Consider the following 20,697-nt stretch of genomic DNA (forward strand, 5'->3'; position numbering starts at 1 on the left):
GGCTCACTGCCAAATTAGAAGCCCTGTGTTAGTGGACCTGGGCCCGATGACAACTATTGTGCTTGGAGTGTGGAAGCCATTGTTAAAACACACGTATCCTGCTTTGCGCCTTTGTGTGTACATTTGTGTGCCGCACAGGCTTACACATCCTGAAGCGCAGCCCTTTTAACTTAAAAGGGCCCTCGATTAGTCAGTTATCAGGACATGTCCAATAAGTACGGCCTGCTAGCCAGAGCTGAGCGCAGCGCGGGGCTGAACAAATTTCTTTACCTGGAGAAGAAAGGAATTTTTTTGGAGGTCAAACAATCTTTTCCTGAAACCAAAATCACAGACAGTTCTCGTTAGCCCCAGCTACGACATGTAAAGCAGAACTGTCTCTATCCGTACCCAACCCCTCTACCTCTCACCCCCTCACCTCATGGAGCGAGTATCGCTAGGGACAGAGTTCAGTCCTGCCACATCCAATAAGGCCTCACGTGCCGGCTGGGCTGATGTAGCCCATGGCGACTGGACTGAAAGTCGTGGCGCAACCCGCTACGATCCATGTCATTGGTGGACGCGGCGTGGTGGAGATAGCAGAATTACCTCAGAAGGTGCTGATCAAAGCTGGTCCAGCTTAGGGCCGGGTCAGCGGTGCTGTGAAGGCAGAAGCAAAAGAAGAAAAAAAAAAAAACGCCACAACAGGTTCTCTGTTTCATGCGAGCTGAAACCGTTTTATTAAAATTTTTCTTTTTTTTTTGTAACTCAAACAGATGATTCTGTCATAATTGACGTGATGCAACACAATATGAGTGAATGAGTCCCAAAAGGCCAGGGGTTAAATCTGTTTAATGGAATTTCTTTTCAGCGTCTGATGGTAGTAAGTAACCTTTGGCACAATTTTCAGTTTATCGGCACGTTTAGCACTCATTGAGACAAGCAACCTGTTTCTTGTTTCGTCTTGAATGAAACACTCCGGCACAGGCAACCACAAAGCCTGAATGGTCACCGCACATCTCGCCCTCTGAAGAAGGTGAGAATGCGCATTAAAAAAGACATTTTTGAAAAACAAACGTCTCCATGATAGTGCATATAGTGTGTGAGTGAGCAACGTTAGTAGCTAGCAGGCTTGACCATGAGTGTGTGAGTGTGAGCCTGGGAGTAGGAATTGGGGTGAAATCTGAAGAAATCTGACCTGCGTTTGCTCCGACCGGCCCCTCTCTTTGGGCGAACCCCTAAGATTCATCAAATTGGATCAAGATGACATCAATAATAGGCTCAAGCTGCAGCACAGGAGAGACCCAATGATCCGTGTATTGTTTTTTTTTCAGCTTTTTTTTTTTTTTTTTCCTGAAAGGCACATTCCGACCACGGTCACCATTACATTTATGACATCAAAAGATTTTACACAGATGTCAACACATTGGTGCGCGCAGCCCTGTTTCATCTAACTGAAAGTCTTTATCTAATTTAAGGTCAACTCACATCATGTCTTTAATCCTATTAATGAGTCATTCCAATTTTGATGATTGCAATCTGAGCACAAAAGTGACTGGTAATTGAAGATAGATTTGACTGATACAAAGCAGACAGAAATGGAATTCATACTTCATACATTCATTCATAATATCCAATCAGAACCCTATCTGCTATTCTGGGGACCCAATTCAGAGCACCTCTGTGACACAATAACTGTTGGCCTGTTACAGATCCTATGTGAACCCAAAGTGTGACCTATATCATATTCAGTGATAAGGATTATTGTGACCCCTCCATTTTTCCAGGGTTACTAATCAAATTTCCCCCCCGGTACTGTGTCCACAGGTCTTTGTGATAAAAAGAAAAAAGTCCCCTGCCTTGCTGGGCTTGGTGCAGGCAGCCGTTCCTTCCTCTTACATGATGAGGTCAGTTTGTATGTAATTCCTGGGATGAAAGACTATCCGCGTGTTTTGATCCAAGAAAAGTACGGGAGTAATCGGCTTTACAAAGCCTCCAAGGCTCCGGCCAGCTATGGGGCTTCACGGACAATGAAGAAAACAATCTGCCCGCCGAAAAGGATGAAGGCCGAGCCTAATGTGTTGTTAATATTAGCCGCAATTAGCAGCCGAGGATGCAGACCGGGCCTTTGACAGTGACCCAGGGCTATTAATAGCCCCCAGAGTGGGAAGCTCAGTGTTGTGACAACCCGGCAAGACCCACGCCCCTTTCCAAAAACTTTAATCATGCCCTCCACGCCGGACAGAAACAAGTGGCCTCTGTAGTTGCCGGCGGAAGCCCCCGGAATGGGTCTCATAAGTGCACTTCCGCCCAGGACCCGTCAGTCAGCGGTCACGCACAGCGCCGCGCGGCCCGTTCATTTCCACGGCCACTGGAATAACAGGCCGCGCATCCTTCCATTGTGCGTGCGGCGACCGCGGCCCGCGGTACCGTCCGAGAGAGCGGCCGGGCTCCCTCGGACGGAGAGACATCCTGTCTGAGGGCCGCACGCGAGAAAGACGCGTCGCGAGCGGCCGTGAGGGTGCGCGCAGCACAGGAAATGACTTTCGGATACGGGCCGCATGCCGGCGGCCTAATGGATGGATATTTATTATTTGGACGCCAGACTCCCTACCGGCCTAACGCCTGGGCTTTGCGCATTTGGTTGTTTTTTTTTTTTTTGGATGGGGAGACGATAAACAAGTCTGAGCCTTCAAATCTCGGTCCAAAACTAATTGCTGAAAATTGAAGAGAAAAGGAAGACAAAAATGCAACTTTTTGCCCATTTATTACAGATAGTAATTTTTTCATGCATATTTGTTGCATATTTGTTTTTTTCCACTAAATGATGGATTAAAAGTTAAACAGAATGAACATCAGAAGGAACAAATCAGTTTTACCTGTGATTTTAATTGTAACATTTCTAGCATAGAGATCCATACTTTTCTGAAGAGGCACTCGTATCAAAGGCATATTTATTTGAGAGGCATAAGGTTTGAGAGCGTATTTGTTATTTCAGTACATATCAGTGTACTAGTATTCTGCCTTTTGGCCTTGCAGTGGTATGGGGGCGTTTACACAACTGACTCCAGGCAATCTCCTATTGGACCCTGCTTTTGGTCTTGTGTGTTCTCAGTATGAAAACACTATAGTACAGCGGAACAGAGAGGGAAAGTTCCAGAAATGTTGTCCACTGGCCTCCTTACTACTGTCTGAATCAGGCAAAACTGTGCGAATCGTTTCTGAAAGTGAGAAAAAAAAGGGACTCGTAAACAAAGTAAAACCGGAACACGTCTAGCGTAAATTCAGGAAAAATCCTCCGAATAATAAAAATATTTACTGTCATTCGAGACTTGATAACAGTAGCCGAATCACTGCAATAATTATCAGCTATGAGTATTTGCAAGAAATTGAGTTTGTAGTTTGTGTTTGGATGGTCTACAGCAGTGACCCTGAGATGAAGATACAGCACATGGGAAAACAAATCACCACACACACACACACACACACACACACACAGGATGATAGACATTAAAAATCCTGACATGACTGAATAAAAATCCTTGCAAATGTAATGTAACTTGGTGGATGTCCGGACATTCCTCTACCTTGAGCGATTCCCGTCGGAGGTTAATTGGCGATGAAGGATACATCTAAGCATCTTTCACCCCCGTACCCAATTAGAACCAGAGGTTAAAAGTGGCCCGGCTGTCTGCAGCACGGTGAAACCCGAGAGCTCGGAGAGAGTGTTTGTGAAGGTGAACGCCGGATCTCTGTAAGCTGGCTGGGGCAGCTGGACCTCACCAGTCTCAGACCTCTGTCAAACGGATCTCTCAGACATCTGTGGCGAATAAATGACATTCTGCTACAATGGAAGGGATGGTTTTTTTTCTCTTTGAAAAATGGACTTAGGTGAAGCCTCCGTTACTTGTTTTGTGGACTTTTTTTTGGTGGAATAGAAAGGATCCTCGGTTTTAGTCGCTAGCAGCTGAATTATCAGATTCAGATCCGACCCTCAGATAAGCTACTCTGGTGTTTGGTCAGAGTTCCCACAGCTGTAAGGCCAGGAGCCAGAGAGCAGAGGGCCCACGCAGAGCGAGGGCGAGATCCCAGCACTCGGCATGCCAGAGCGCCGACGTCTCAAGAAGGAAGAAAACCCCCTCTAGTGCCTCAAAATCAGCACAGCCACCACGAGCACAGGCGGCCACCTCTCATCCAGAATGTGCGGGCCAACCTGGCCGGCGTCACTAGCGACCGGCACCGAAGCGGTGATGCGTCCCCTGCCTGGTGCTGTGTGAAGGGACACAGCTGGGGCGTCAGGAGTGACGGACCGGCGCGTGATAACCGCTCACAGCTGTGAGCTCCGGGCAGCTGGACTCGGCCCAGCCAGGACGCTGGGCCACAATTAGCCAGGTTATCAATCAACGGCCAGCTAATGAGGGTGGATGTGGGGGGCGCGAGCTTTAGCACTCAGCGTTTCCCCGGGCCGGCTGCTCCTACGGGAGAACGAGAAGCCTTTCTGATGACCGTCGCTTGGTCTGTGGCTAAATCTCCAGCCCTGCTCCGTTTCACCGCGGTGGCCGGGTGGAAAGATCTTGCCGTCGATTAGCATGGCTGATTAAGAGTTCCATGGACCGCCAAATGGGGCCGGATTGGTGGGTGAATTAGAGAGTTCAATTAAAAGTTAAGATAAGGACTGTTTCCATTAGCTGCTGTGTAAAAAGCTCCACAGATGAATGGCTGGATGGTATTCCTGCCTCACGGTTCATTCTCCAAACTCTCTATCCGATTTTCAAGCGAGCTTATTCAACTCAGGGTCAGTGATATGCTGGAGTCTCTCCCAGCAGTCTGCAGGGACCTCCCCTGGACAGTGTCCTAATGATTATTATAGAGAAAATGTTCCAAAAAAAACGATGGACTGATACTATGAAGTAAAATGACCAAAAATGTAAATAAGCCTTGGTTTAAAGGACACCAAGGTACGCTTGTTTCCATTGTTTCCAACGTGTGTGTCAGCCATGTTGTATTCCAGATGATGCCTCCATAATGACATTCACATGACCAGAGCTGGCCTTTGGCCTCTCTCATCCACAGCTCTTGGCTCGCCCAAATACTCTTCACCCACACACGGAGGAAGACAAAACTACAGTAGGCCTCGCTGCTGCTCCGTCTTCGTGCCTCCGCTCTGCAGAGTTAATTAGCGAGCGAGAAACCCGCAGATCTCGTTCCCAGGCCGCGCTTCATGCCAGGCCTTTGGCCGGGCTGCGAGAGCTCATGCCTGAATGTCACAGTGCCCCAGCGGCCTGTGATCTGCTCGTCTCTTGCCCCCCCTGCCCCTCGCCTCGTTCTCTCCCACTCAGATGAGAGAGGAAACTCCGAAGCGAAGGCTCTCCTCTCCCAGCCGGCCAGTTGGCTCACCTCGCGGTGACCTCCCTGTGCGCTCGCACACAGACATGTACACACACACACACACACGCACACACCTCGCCATGGCCTGGCCTCGAATGAAACGCCTGTTCACTATTTCCTGAGCTGCGTAGAGGGACTCTTCTGCAGCGAGTAGATTAAATGTAGTGTGCGGCGTGCAGGCAAAGGTCTCCGGCAGAACTTGGCAGGGTGAGGCCGATATTCATTCTTCACGCTGAAACAGGAATTGCTTTTTGGAAACCTGACGCTATTGGCCAGAATGTCATTCAGCTGTCTTATCTTAGTTTTTTGATTGGTTGCACGGCTCTCACGCCTTGGTTGAGTCTTTTCCCTAAATTGAGATAAAACCAATTACACAGCGCAGGTGCGACTCTACTAGTGATTCTTGACCGTCTGCTGACTTTCTAAAGAGGCACTTTCATCCTTTATTACTGAATAAAAAAATTATAAATAATAATCACAAAACCTATTATGTCAACGTGTACACATATTGTAGCTATGTTAAGTGTACTTCTTAAAGAGAAGCGTTTTTTAACATTCTGAAAATCATAATGGCATTTGGAAGAAAAACCAAAAACATGTGATCTATTAAAATACAGCAGTAATCATTTTAACAGTTCAAGCTGTAAAATCGGGAGAATGAACACTGGAACATTACAGCATGCCAGCATGTTTTTTCATGAGTATGTTTTTAGACTGAGATAATAAGAATAAAACATATGAACATTCTCTATCACAAATTTCAATTTTCTAATCCTAATATAGCATCAATAATCATTTGCATGCTTATCCTATTTATCTGCAATAAATTTGGCTGATTTGATTAATAAATTTGGCTGTTATGGCAGAAATGCACTGTATCGTCACACTTACTCCATAAGAATTATACAAGCTTGCTAATCACACACTGGAAAAAAAAACTGTTGTTTTACTTTCTTATATTATAGAGCATACATGCAGAAAAATTGTGATAATATGGAACACTCATCCCTAACTGAAAACATCAGATGTAGAAGATCTTAGGCAACTTCCTGATTTTTCTAAGGGTACTATTAAAACTTTAAAGGGATATTTCAGATATTTTCCAACACTTTAATTCTTTCACACATAAGACACTTAAACAAATTTCATATGACTCCAAGGCATTAATTGTGCAATTCTTCTGGCCCTTAAAAAAGAAAAATAGTTCCAGCTCTATTTGGTCAATGGTTCTAATCAGTTAATAAGAGCATCGCATGATGGATAGGACATTAGATAATTTAATACTTTATGCCCTCCCTACACACAAAAAAGGCTATAGACTAAAAAAATAAAGGTTAAAGGTGCCATCTAGTGTTCAGCAAGCGAAATGAACGTTGCTCAGAGACTGAAACTAAGTCAATCCATATACTTTACAACTTTATTGATTCTCCCCTCAGCGATAACAGACAATGACTCATAAAGGACAGAACATATGTTGATATGGAAAAGTACATTTCAGGACACAGGATAACTTGTGAAAGGCAAGTTAACATGTTCATTCATACAAAAAATTCTGGAGGAATAAACCCCCCTCCATCAAATCATTTAATGACTGAGACGGATCTCCATGTTGGCTCGCACACCTCTGCGGTTTTCCGTGCAGGTCTAAAACAATTTAAGTACATATACAAAAGAAGTTTGGTCTTAAATAAACATTACACTTGTGATCTGGACAGATTCGTTAGTCTTCTAAGAAGTCATCATCCAAATTCACATCCGTGGTGTCAATGTCATCCAGCTCCATGTTGTCCAGATCATCTTCCAGCTCATCCAGAGTCTAAGGCATGGAGAAGCAAAAATGTATGCAATTTTTACAAGTAAACAAAGTATAACAGGTCCTGTGTACAGTGTAAACACGCTTTTCTGAGAAAAGGGTTATTATTAAACAGGTAAGCTTACATAAAACTGACTGCTATAAACATATAGTATTATATAGTAGTATATTCAATATAGTAGACGTATTGGCGCATTTTTTTTATTCAGAAAACAATATATGAACAAAGGCAATGTAAACAAAAAAAACTATATTTTTCATGCATTTTAGCAAATGGATGTGAATCGGAAATTTGTTCAGATTGTATTTGGGATATGTAGGTTAAATTGTTTTCCCTACAGGATAAAAAAACAGTTTGCTCCAAAATCAACGGATTTGAAATGGGCAAGAAAGTGTTCAACATATCAATAATTTCTTATAAGCACTTCATAAGGAACATGTTCTGACCACATTTTATGTTAATCTGATGAACTGTGTTTGAACACAACAATAGAAAATGCAAACTGGTACTTTCTCTCTTGCCAGTTGGTGGCGCTATACCAATGTGTCAATTCATATATGAATATGGTGTGAGACTGAATATTTCTGTGAAGTTTCATCTTGATTAATCAATGTTTAGTGTAATTTATAAATTTGCCAAAATTAACATGTACATTTGTCAGCTTGCCATTTCAAGACCATCCACGCATTCAAGAAAATTTTGCAATTTAGCATATTGAACCTGTGCTCTACATACAGCTCAAATTTGGAGTGAAGGGTCTAGGATCCTTGTTTCAACTGTGAGAAAATTAAACAATCCAGATTCTCACTTCCTGTTGGATGCAGCTATTGAAGAGTGAGTGTATTGTCTGAAATGCATTGATGTAATTATTTAACACACCTTGTCTGAGGGCTTCTCTGCTGCTGTACTGGAGGTCGGTTCCTGCACGTCATGAGTAACGGGTGTCAAAACAGTAGCTGCTGCTGACACAGGAGCTGTTACAGGTTCCTCCACAGGGGCTGGGGTCTCCTTCACTGGTTCAGGCTGCTGAACACACAATGGTACAACGGTGTGTAAACACGGTTTTACTGCACTTTGCGTGTGTACCAGTGTGTATGTTGCAGTTATACCTGTAGCGATACAGGGGTTCCCTTCAACTCATAACCACTGGCCTCCTCCAGAACATTTCTTTCCTCATTGGGCTGTGGAGACAGCCATATACATATTCTTATATATGCAAAACGTCAAGTTAATCAAATTTGTAATCTAGCAAACTCCAAGCTTCTAGGGTTTGAGTTTCAAATACACCACATTCTGAAAAAGTTACTTTCATGGAAGCCCCCGGTGCAAAATGAAACGGGAGGAAACACATACATATACATAAAAAAAAAAAAAGTCTAGTGCATAATCATTGAAAATAATTACGAAAACAACTGCTGACTATGAATTTATGAGAAGACACTCAGAAGCAAGAGCTCACCGTGACCAGCGGGTAGTCAGTAGCAGGTCTGCTCTGGCCAAGGCAGGTCTCTTTGAGATACTGCTCAGCCACAAAAGCTTCCCGCAGGCCGGGGAACAGATTCTCATACTCTGTGGGGTCAGCCAGAGACTCCGCAGCCTTCTGATTCACCTTGGCCAGGCTCTCTCTCCATAACTTTACCACTCTGCAAAAAAAAAAAAAAAAAAAAAAAAAAAGGTTGATATCTGAATGAAGTTGACCTTTTACAGCAACACAGCTACAGACTGCGCTGTACCTGGACACTTGGCTGGGGAGGTAAGTGCGGGCGAGGAAGGCAGCCTCCGGCAGGCGGTTGGTTCTAATCAGGAGCTCCAGACACTGGTCCAATCTGAATGAGAGAAACATTGAAAGATTAAAATGAGCAGTGGTCAAATTCATACATCCTCTCAATTCCTGAACCATTCCATTCTCGTCTGGACTCATTGCCCAACATAAAAGATAACATAAAAATGTGCACTGGCTAAGAGAGCTATAAAGACTGAGCCCATTAGAAATCAAAGAACCTGACAAAATACAAACCACACACCTCAAAGTACCTTTTAAAACATTCTGTACTGTCTGAACCAAGCAGGGTGTGGACTAAGCCTGATGCTTGGATACTTGATGAATTCTATTAATTTCCCACTTACTTTCCCTGCAGGAAGTAAGTCATGAATGCCACATTATTCTTCCCATCACGCTCGGCACCTTCTGCCAGCTTGCCCACCATAGAGGCGTTGCCCGAGGCTGTGGCCAGCAGCAGAAGGCCACCATAGTCCTGGGCGTGGTGGAGACACTCCTGCGCCAGCCCAAACTGGCACTTACTGATGGCCAACTCTGCAAGCTGCTTCCATTTGTGCTCCGACTGAAGGAAAAATAGCGAGAAAATATGATAACCTTTCACCCCAGCAATTCTACCCATTTTTCTTCATAATTACGTAATTGTAATCTGTTATACTCTTTGATTGGCTATATATCGAAAACCTGAACTTACCTCTGCCTCCACCGCAAGCTGATAGGCGATCTTCAGCTCTCCCAGCTGCAGGGCCAACTCGAACCTGTGCTCTGGGTCAGTGGACACAGCCAGGGCCTGTTGTTTAAAGCCCTGTACGATGGACACACACACACACACACACAAACAGAGTTAAACCTGGTTCTAGTATCAAAGTACACACCAGTCCGCAGTATTCCAGGGTTGTGCAGAGTTGCTCTACCTGTTTCTCCAGGAAGTGGGCAACTCGTGTCCTCTGCTCTTTGGGGATGGTGGGCAGCACTTTGTCAGCCATGCCGAAGTCACGGCGCATCACAGCTGTCTGGTACTCAAGCACAGACACCAGCAAGGAGTAACTGACAATGTTCAGCTCCTTATCACCCAGGTAGAGTCGGTCATCTTTAGGAATGTAGCCCAGCAGATACATGGTCCTGAACACACACATTGTACCAGGGGTTGAGTATGCACAGCAGTTTGTAGAAAGAATGCGTACATGGTTCCCTACCCTGAGAACTGCGCTGGGAACATTAAGTTGAAGTGAAGTTGAGCTTTATAGTCATTTCAGCTATATACGTGTTAGACAGTACTTAGTGAAGCGAAATAACGTCACTCCGGAATCTGGTGCTACATGCAACATTTGAATGATTAGACAAAGTTACATACTGGCAAAGTGCACGTGTGCAACACAGACAACTTGGGATACATAAAGTGCAAACAGGAGACACGGGCAGTGCAAGAGTAACAATTAACAAAAACAAGGAGACAGACAGCCAGCGCTAAACATGTGAAATGAATAATCAATGTGCAAAGTAAAATAGTGCAAATATTGCTGTGCAAAATGGAAAGGTGCATTAATGGATAATATTACAGATAGATAATACTACAATATAACAGAGGTAGAGCGAGTGCGTGTCTGAGGGTTCAGTTGTCTGTTGGCTTGTGGGATGAAGTGTTGCAGAATTAGGCAGTGAGGGCCCGAATGCTTCACCACCCTCAGTAGGAGGGTGAAGAGTGCATGCAAGGGGTGTGTAGAATCCTTCACAATGCTGGTAGCTTTCCGGATGCAGCAAGAAAGAAAGTGATGCAGCTGGTCAGAATGCTCTCAAGATTCCCTCTATAGAAGGTGGTGAGGATGGGTGGTGGGAGATTTTCTCAGGCTCCACAGGAGGTAGAGACGCTGCTGGGCTTTCTAGGCTGTTAAGCTGGTGTTGAGATTCCAGGAGAGCTTCTTCTCTAGATGAACACTGAGGAACTTTGTGTTCTTGACTATCTCTACACAAGATCCGTCGATGTTCAGTGGAGAGTGGCCCCTCTGCTGTCTTCTGAAGTCAGCAATCATCTCCTTCCTTTTGTCCATGTTCAGAAACAGATTGTTGACCTTACACCAGTCTGACTATGTGGTTGGAGCTGGGCCGTGAACAGCATTGGACTGAGCATGCAGCCCTGAGGAGCTCCAGTGCTCAGTGTGATGGTGCTGTTGATGCTGTTCCCGATCCAGACGGACTGAGGTCTCTCAGTCAGGAAGTGCAAGATCAGGCCCAGCAGGCTCAGCTTCTCAGCCAGGTGATGAGGAATGATGGTGTTGAATGTTGAACTGAAGTCTATGAACAGCATTCTTGCGTATTGTCCAGGTGGGTGAGGGTCACATGGCATAGTCTGTGGAGTGACCATTTTGGACAATAGGCGAATTGCAGTGGGTCCAGGGTGGAGGGCAGCAGGGTCTTCATATATTTCCTAACCAGCCTCTCGAAGCACTTCATCATGATAAGTGCAACGGGATGGAAGTCATTGAGACATGATACTGAAGACTTCTTCGGCATGGGCATGATGGCGGTGGCCTTGAGACATGTAGAAACAACGACGGTGCTCAGTGAGATGATGAAAATTTGGTGAAAACGTCTGCACATTCTCTGAGCACTCTTCCGGGGATGTTGCCTGGTCCAACAGCCTTTCGTGACTTAACTATGCAAAGATGTCCTCACGTCCGCCGTGGTTTGACACAGCACTTGATCACTGGAAGGAGGACTGGATTTCCTCGCTGTGTGTGTCGAACTCAGCGTATAAGTCATTCAGTGCATCTGATAGGGAGGGGTCACTGTCACAGGCAGAGGTTGTAATCCTATAGTTTGTGACGACCTGGATGCCCTGTCACCGCTGTCCTGGAAGAGGATGTGAATTTTCTGCCTGTGTGCTCGCTTTGCTGCTCTAATGGCTGATCTTAGGGCCACCTTGTCACCATTCCTGAAGGCGGAGTCTCAAGCTTTGAGCAGAACACATACCTCTATAGTCATACACAGCTTCTTGTTTTGTCCTGGACCGAGATGGACAGTAATGTCATCAGTGGATTTGCCGATGTAGCTGTTCACTGATGTACTCCTCCAAGTTGATGGGGTTGTCGCCGTTGGTTGCAGTCTCCCAAAACATTTGCCAGTCAGTGCACTCAAAACAAGATGGGGGCGGGGCTCCACCCGGTATGCACTGGCGACGTTAGTGTAAACGAGATTCAGTGTGTTATCCTCTCTCATCGCAAAATACTCATGTTGATGGAATTTTTAAGACTTTGAATTCAAGATATAAATCGATTATATTTAAGGCCTGATTAATTGGAAATGCAAATTTAGGACTTTAAGGATCTGCCAAAACCCTGCTCGTGCAAGGAGCGATATTCCTGCGGTAGGCTGGTATGTTAAAAAGGCCTAAGGAAATGGACTCTTTAATCAGAAGGTTGCCGGATCAAATCCTGGACCGCCTTTCAGGGAGCCTTTCTCAGCTGCCCACTGCTCACTAAAAGCAGAGGACACATTTCGTTGTGTGCTCTGCTGCAGTGTTTCACAATCACTTCACATTCACCTCTCCCAAATTTATATTGCATATTATTTATACCACACAAAGATCTTATGCAAGTCACTTCGGATAAGTCTTTCAAATGTTTTTAATGTAATCTGTGTTTTGTACCTGTCCAAATGGGCAATGGTGACAATTTCTCCACCAACATAATAGTTGAGCCTGTTCACAGAGCTGGTGTAGATGAAGCAGTCTCCCACCCACAGACCAGTCTTCACAATCTCTTGAATTTCCCCTAGGACCTGAGCAGCATTAAAAACAAAAAGTTGTAAAGATAAAAGGTCAGGTGATCTTCCTTCCCATTATGACAGGATGACCATAGCTGTATAACAAGGTTTTGAGACATGTCTATATTATTGTATATTTGTGGGCCCTTAACGCCTATACGAAGTCTAACCTGAACCTGCAATGAGATCACCCAACGCATTTACAAGGCCTAGGTATTGTAGTCTTATCTTGATTCTCCCTCAAGAGCCCAGCAAGATCGAATAATCAGGAAAGTAAATAATGGGGAGGCATGGGATGACCCAGAGAATGCCCAGCTGTCACAGCTGGGTGAACAATACCGGTCTATGAACTGTTTCAAGTAGGGTTATTATTTTCATAACTATTGCCAACTCAAAAGACAATGGCTGGGCATTTGAAAAATATAATATAAAGTCTTTGCCATGATTTATAATAGTCTAACAGTCCACTAATAGTCCATAAAAATATGAGAGAGAGAGAGACACACACACACACACACACACACACACACACACACACACACACACACACACACACACACACACACATATATATATGCATGCAGTATTTTTGAGCCCTATTACACAATTGATACATGGTTTAATTCATAATACATTTCTAAAACTACATTGTTATACACCTTTGAGTACCTAAGCACGCACACACTTAGGAGTGCCTCTACTCCTTATCACTTAGTTGCCTTACACAGATCCTGGGATCGAACCTAAATCTTAAAAGGTCCCCTGTAATGAAAATTTCACCTTGTGAGTGAGATTTAACATTTGACTATTTTTAACATTTTAACTATTGTCCTGCAGTGGCTAGAAATGGCAATAGGTGCTTTGACGGTCAGATCTGGAATGAGCAGATCTGTCACATGAGACTCTGAAGAAACATTTTTTTCTGGAAAAACGCAGACACTACTTCCTGTCTGAGCCCAACATTGTAGTTGGTGACTGGTGTTGATTACGTCATTTCCTATGAATGCCTTCTATAGGCCACTCTCCTCCTCATTAGCATGTAAAGCTACAAACAAAGAAATTATGCATCCTGGGGAAAACTCATTGTGTGACTGGCTAAAAGTGGCTGTAATTCTGCACCAAGATTGAATTTCGGAAAGAGACTTCAGAATTTCAGAACCAGTCATTATTAGGGGATCACCAAGATCAATTTTTTCATGTCAGGGGACCTTTAAGACAAGCGTCAAGCACATTTGAATTAGTGGTACATGCTGCGCACCTAAATACAATTGGACTACACACAGACACACATATGCAACTACCTTCTGGGCCCAGATGTGTTGATAATGCATGAACAAAGACAAGAGCAACGTATAAAAAATAAGCCCTGGTTCTGGTTTGGGTGGTTCCGTCAACTTGCTGGCTGTTGTCTTACTGTGCATTGCAACAAATAAATAAATATTTTGTTCCCTAAACAAATCTCAACCATCCTCCTCGAAAACAGTCAAAGTAATTTTAAAAGTAAAATGAAAACACTTCCTACAATATATTACCTTAGTAATTTTCAAGCCCCAAAATCCCACATGATTGACTCACCTCAAAAGCGTCCTCAATTCCGTCCTCGGTCACACCCTCATTAGACTCCTGGGAGGCGGCAACCTTCTCAGACAGGTAGCGCAGGATAAAGAAAGATTCCTCTGTGGCAATGCAGACCAGCTCACCAGAGTCAGACCAGAAAATCTGTGCATAGAAAAGGACAGGAAGGAGGAGGAGTACCGGTCACATTTCAGTGCTGGGAATGGTGTAGTAATGTTGACGACTGTAACAGCTTGGTGTGTGTAACTCAGTTATTTTGTGTTTCACAGCTGTTTCACTCACGTGTTTGGGCTGGATCTCAATACGCCGTATCAGTTCTGTGTTCTCCCAGTCGTAGAAGGCTAAGCCGTTCATGGAACGTACACCCAACAAAAATCCACCATAGATGCCTGAAAAACATACAAAATTGGATTATCACACAAATCTGTGTCTACATAAGATAAGCCCTTGCATTCAATGTATGTAATAATGTAATGCTGACTAGAATAATCGCCCTCATTAATATGTGTATGTAGTTATTATAATTGTAAATGTAGGTTAGATAAACAATAAACATTTGCCTCATTCAGTGAACAAGTTTAGCACCTGAGAATCTGATCTAATCATTTGCATTGGTTTGACCAAAATACAGGATCAAGTATTCTTAAAAAGGCTTACAGTGATGAACCCTGTGAGGTGTTTGGGTGCTGAAACAATGGCACTCTAGATGAATGCAACAAGAATCTCCCTAGGGGGCCTTGTAAGAGCATTGTACCTTCAGCACCAAAGTCTGGCTTAAAGGACTTCTTCTCTTTAAAGTTCTTGAAGATCTTCACAATGCTGTTGGACTCCCGAATTGCATACCTGTTGAAGAGAAGGGCATGTGTCAATACCCAAATTCAGTCCTGAGTTTACTCTGGCTGCACGCCTCTACAAATTTCACGTTGAATGTGGAGTGAAATGCCAGGGATCAATAGTTATTGATTAAGAGACAGCAGAATAAAACATGCACAAGATTAGCTCGATTAAGGAACTAAACAAATTATAATTACTCACTTACTCACACTTCTTGCTTTTCAATTTAAATCGATGTAACAATCAATTTGTTACAGACTCAAAAAGTAACCCTGTTCACTTCCTGTCAAGAACTTGGCCCAGTCAAACTCTTTATCGCACAACGTTTGCTATTAATTTCATAACTCAGAATCCAGACATTATTTTCTGCCTGCAGCACTTATTAAATACACTGAAGAATGGAAAACATGCGAATAAATAATTGTGTTGGAGTGTGTCGAAAGGTGGACTCACTCTGAAGAGTCGTGTGCCCAGACAAACTCCTGGGCAGATCCAAAACTCTTGTTTCTCAAAGCCATGGCTGTGTAGATGATGTACTCTCCATCACCACACACCACTACAAACCTAAACACAATTGAAAGCAGTGACGTTAGTGAAAAAGTGAGAGTGAAGTGATTGCCATTGTGTCCTCTGCATTTAACACATTACCTTAGTGAGCAGCCATGAAAGGTCACTTTTCTCTTAAATGGGTTTTAGTTTCTAAAAAAGCATCCACATGGGGGTGTTATCTGAAATGTTGTCACCCATACTGAGAAGTAGAGAACAGCCCAAATGCTGTTTTAACCCCCATGCACACCTGTAAGTGGCGCTAACCCTAACGTGTTATCCGCCATTGTTGTATGTATGACGTGTCTGGCATTATAGGTCAGGTTGCACTAACAAGTCAGCATTTTCACAGAAAAAAAGCCCATTTACGCGGAAAAGACAAATTTTAGATAATAACCGTTTTAGACCATTTTAGACAAAAACACTCACACATAGACTGGGCTTAAGTTTACTTTTGGGTATAAGTTATTTTGAAAACATTTGTAAATGTTGTTAATTTTAAGCTATGGTTACTATGATTTGAATGCATACTGTGGTTGTAGTTATTTTCCATATCTGAGCGTGTGTGTTTACGATTTTTTAAAATTATTTTTGCTGGTTTTAATGCATGTTCCACTTACCTGCCATTAGGGTTGTGTTGGATGGTCTGTGGGTAGATTTCACAGCTGCCCATGTCTTTCACAGCCAGCGGGAGCCTTTCCCCGTCTTTAATCTCTGCATCTCCCATGGCTTTCAGGTTGGCCTGTTGCACCTCTGAATGCTTGGCCCAGATGATCTTTCCATTGGTGTCCATAGACATGGCTGGCTCCTCACGGCCCAGCTATACAAGACAACACAACAGAGAGACAGATTAGATTTGACTAATAATAATATTATCATCATTGCGGTTTTTATTAACGAGCAAATGAGGTATAAAATGTGAGAACAAATCAATCACCTTTATTATGATGCTTCCCTCGTCATAGCCGAGTGCCACATTGTTGGAGCCTCGCAGGCCAGAGACACACCACACACGCTCCATGCCATAATTCAGCGTGCTCTCCAGCCGATAGGTGCTGGAGTGCCAGATACGGACTGTGCCTGGAAAGGAGGGGAAAGAGGCTTAAACAATTTGGAACATTGTATTCGAAATCACGTGTCTGATATTTAGTGAATATCCTGTCCTGTGATGATGCTTTAGAATTTTGGAAACTCACCATCTTCTGAACCCGTGATTATGATTGGCAGCTCAGGGTGGAAGCTTACACAGGATACATTTTGGGCATGTCCCTCCAAGGTTTGAACACACGTTTTATTCTGTGGAGAAATTAAAGATGCAACTTTGTATAGATAAGTAGTAAAATGTAGTGCTTTATCTACCTATGAGAAGTTCATGCTACCCACAAAAACAGACTGGCAGGGTGGTCAGTCTCAGCCATGTGAACACTTTGTTCTTAATAATATATAATACTGTAGACCTCCTCTATACAGACTCATCTTAATGAATTTACCTGCTTAAATGTTTGTATCACACAGTTATAAGTTTTTTTTATTTAACTTCTGTATACTGATATTTTGATATTCTGTGCTGTATTTGATTTACACTACTGTTCAAACATTTATGATCATTTGTGCAGATTTTAATAATATGGTATAACTTTTCTACTGTTCTTTTGACGGTGGACCATTACTATAATCAATGAATGTGTACTTTAGACAGATTTTTAATTATATGGTTCAGTGGATTTTTGTTGATAAGGTGGCATCCTTACCTGGTAATCCCAGATCTTTACCAGCCTGTCATCAGCTCCAGAAATCAGGTAAGGTTTGTCTCCTCCACTGTAATAATCTATGCAGTTCACACCCTTCTCGTGGCCTTCCAAAGTGAAGTTGGGGGAAGAGGAGCCCAGTTGCCACACCTTAATATGCAAAGGTCAGACAGTGTCATACCATTCCATGTCACATTCGTATTCATTGATCTAACTAACAACATTAAAATAAACTACCTTGATGGTTCTGTCCAGAGAGGCACTGGCAAACTGGTTGTTGTCTTTAGGGTTGATGACAATCTGCATGACGTAGTGTGTATGACCTTCAAACACCTGACTGCATGTCCACTTCTTTTCCCAGTCCCAAAGCTTTATGAGCATGTCATCTAGACAAAAATATAATGAAAATGACAAATTAGAGGTGGGTCATGTTTTATTGTCCAAGACTGAATGCTTTACTAAATAAAGTCATTGCAATATAACCATTGTAATATTTATTAGAAATTATTTATAGGTAGTCTGTTATGTTTATGTTGTCAAATGATTAACAAGCATATTTTGTTATATCGCCAAATTTATCATTATCAGACTACTCTGAATTATCAAGATATTATTTTATGGGCCATATCGCTTACCCATAATAGAAATAAACAGAATGGCATAAATAAAACAGTACTCATTCATGCTCTTTTTGCAAACCATTAAAAGTTTTTGCTAGGTGCATAGAGGTTAAACATGAAATGAAATAACGCACAGCACTGAAAACCGTATCACTTCAGACGTACCACTGCTTGTGAGAATGTAGGGCTGTGTGGGATGCACTGCAATGCAGCGGATATAGTCAGAGTGGGCCTCAAACATATGGACCCTCTCCAGTGTATTGTAGTTAAACACACGGATCTGCATGTCATCCTAAAATGCACAATACAATACACAATGTATAGTTGCTAATACTACTCAACAATTTGCACCCAGTATTAAAGTTCATGTTCATATTTAATACACTTACCGCTCCTGTGATGACCCAATTTTTCCGGGCCACAAATTTGGAGGCTCTCACCGGCAAATCACACACCTCAAAGGTTTTTACCAGGGTCTGTAAGGCAACATTTATATTTATTATTCGATTGCCATTACTATGAAAGAAAGCGTCGCTTTAAAGCATATGCATGGACACTATAAGAAAAGTAAAAGAAAATATATATATTAGAAAGAAGAGGGATAAGTATGCATGCTTTTGCATCACATGAAGAATAAAACAGGCACTGACTTGGGTTTCGTGGTTCCACACACAGACACTGCCGTTGTACAAGCTGGCCAGCATCCATGGCTCCGTGGGATGGAGGTCCACGCTCTTGACACGGTCTGACCGGGCAGTCAGCTTGCGCTTGATGTCTAGCCTGAGAGGCTGTGGGACACATGTCAATTTACCAACACGATTTACCACTAATGGATGTGACGTTCAGACTGACAGCAAAAGCGACGAGGAAAACCCCATCCATGGGTACACAAATATCCAAACTAGCCGAAGATGCTAGCGTTACGTTCAGCAACCCGCTAGCCGCATAGCACAAGAGGCAAGTTGAACGCCAAAATGAATTTCACACGCAAATAAACATCAGCAACCACGAACGAAGCAGAATAACTTTCCACGCGTCGTACAAAACATCCCTGTAGCAGCCGAAGACGGACACGTAGTCATGGCTGGCTGCAGCTAGCCTGGCGAGCTAAGGCCGCCAGTGGCTTTTTATAAAGAACAACCCGCAGCTGCCGCGCGCTGTATAAAGGCCACTCCGAACCGCGTCCCTCACCATGATGTCCGGGTCGGAGCTGGTCTCCTTTTAGCCTGACGACTGGTCCTTCACCTCCGCAGGCTGCTTCGCTCCGCTGGCCGATTTTTCTCTCTCTCGTTCTTCCTCTCTTTCGCGGAGCAGCTAAACGTGACGTGGAACTTCCTGAAACGGGGCTCGCGTGGCCCAGGAAGTGATGACGTGTTCCGGGGGGGGCGTGGAGGTCATCCGTGGAGCATTATATCAGCATTATATCAGCATTATATCAGCATTATATTCCGTTTACATCAATCGGTAGTGCAGAGCAGACACACGAGGTAGAGTTTTAGTCCTCGCGGTAAAATACCACTCGAGTAAAATAACGCTTTCGAATGCATTAAAGTACCAAAAGTACAGCAATGTATTATTTACATTTATAGCATTTATCAGACACCCTTTTCCAGAGTGATTTGCTTTTATGGCATTTATCATATGCCCTTTTTTTCAGAGCAACTTACAACGAGTAGTTACAGGGACTGTCCCCCCCCCTGGAGAAACTCAGTGGACACAATGGTATTAGTTGGGGTTTTTAAACCTGTGAGGTCATAACGTTTTGCTAAATCAACTAATTTTATGTGAAAAGACTGCAACTCTTGACAAAACAATCTTTTAACAGATTTTTGAAGAGTCTCATTAACAGCAAATATATTTCTCAACTAGACGTCATACTATCATGTTATATCAACACTACTACTACTACTACTACTATTATTATTATTATTATCATAGTATATCATATATTATATACACTAAATTTATAAATATATCCATACACTGCTATATTGTCATATTGCTGCCACTTGCCTGCCTGGTCTGTCTAGTTTGTCTCAACCTGCACTATATTATGGGTCGGTGCACAATGTCCTTTGTCATGTTTTTTGTTGGGTGTTATTCCATTTGTCTTTTTGTCTTTTTGCACCATGTGAATCCCTGAAGCTTAGCAATCTTGTCTCTCTGTGTACTTGTATATGATGAGATGACAATAAAGTTGACTGACATAATAACATTAGGTGCCATTACAAAAAATCCTTTCTTATAATACACTGTTAATATGTATTTTATTATAAGGAGGAATAATAATAAGTTGCTTTGATTGTCTGCACTTTTACACGCTGCTGCACTGAATACCGACATTCAGCGAACAGTTTGCATGTAAAAAACAATTAATTACTAAGTGGTCCATGGTTATAAGACAAGAACAATTTATACAACAGTTATTTCACCATGTAATCACTCATTCGTAAAAAGGAATTGAATTTACTGTCCTCCACTGGTATTGACTTGAAATTTGTTTTGAAAGATGGCGTCCTAATAGTTATTTAGAAATAGACAGCGAGAGAGAGAGAGAGAGAGTGAGGGAGCTCTGAAGGCAGACGTTTTGGTAAAATATACCAGTAGGGGGCGCCACAACACCGGCGCTCTTGACTTGGAAAGGCCATCTGATGCCA

General features: G+C 43.1%; 1 protein-coding gene across 2 annotated transcripts; it reads right to left on the reverse strand.

Moving 5' to 3' along the window:
- Window positions 1-6,754: 6,754 nt before the first annotated feature.
- Window positions 6,755-19,386, reverse strand: LOC114788149 (COPI coat complex subunit beta 2). Of its 2 annotated transcripts, none has more exons than XM_028976399.1 (22): window positions 19,232-19,386; window positions 18,691-18,828; window positions 18,430-18,516; window positions 18,206-18,332; window positions 17,658-17,806; window positions 17,424-17,570; window positions 16,869-16,968; window positions 16,610-16,752; window positions 16,293-16,492; window positions 15,580-15,690; window positions 15,047-15,135; window positions 14,575-14,681; window positions 14,293-14,436; window positions 12,602-12,732; window positions 9,870-10,077; window positions 9,650-9,760; window positions 9,306-9,520; window positions 8,912-9,004; window positions 8,638-8,821; window positions 8,288-8,359; window positions 8,058-8,201; window positions 6,755-7,180 (listed from the first exon to the last, which is right to left on the reverse strand). In XM_028976399.1, the coding sequence occupies exons 1-22, from the start codon at window positions 19,232-19,234 to the stop codon at window positions 7,085-7,087; spliced, it is 2,799 nt and encodes a 932-aa protein (XP_028832232.1). In that variant the 5' UTR covers window positions 19,235-19,386; the 3' UTR covers window positions 6,755-7,084. The 2 variants fall into 2 exon arrangements, with proteins under 2 accessions (XP_028832232.1, XP_028832231.1); XM_028976398.1 differs by having other exon boundaries at window positions 8,058-8,204.
- Between the last annotated feature and the right edge of the window lie 1,311 nt (window positions 19,387-20,697).

Source organism: Denticeps clupeoides, chromosome 4, assembly GCF_900700375.1.
Source record: "Denticeps clupeoides chromosome 4, fDenClu1.1, whole genome shotgun sequence".
NCBI lineage: Eukaryota > Metazoa > Chordata > Actinopteri > Clupeiformes > Denticipitidae > Denticeps > Denticeps clupeoides.

Bases quoted from the DNA above. Each gene is read 5' to 3' on its own strand.
- LOC114788149 (XM_028976398.1), bottom strand. The intron at 9,521-9,649 runs GTAAGTTCAGGT...TTTTTCCTTCAG, and splicing joins AGCTTGCGGTGGAGGCAGAG to TCGGAGCACAAATGGAAGCA. The intron at 9,005-9,305 runs GTAAGTGGGAAA...TCTCTCATTCAG, and splicing joins ACTTACTTCCTGCAGGGAAA to ATTGGACCAGTGTCTGGAGC.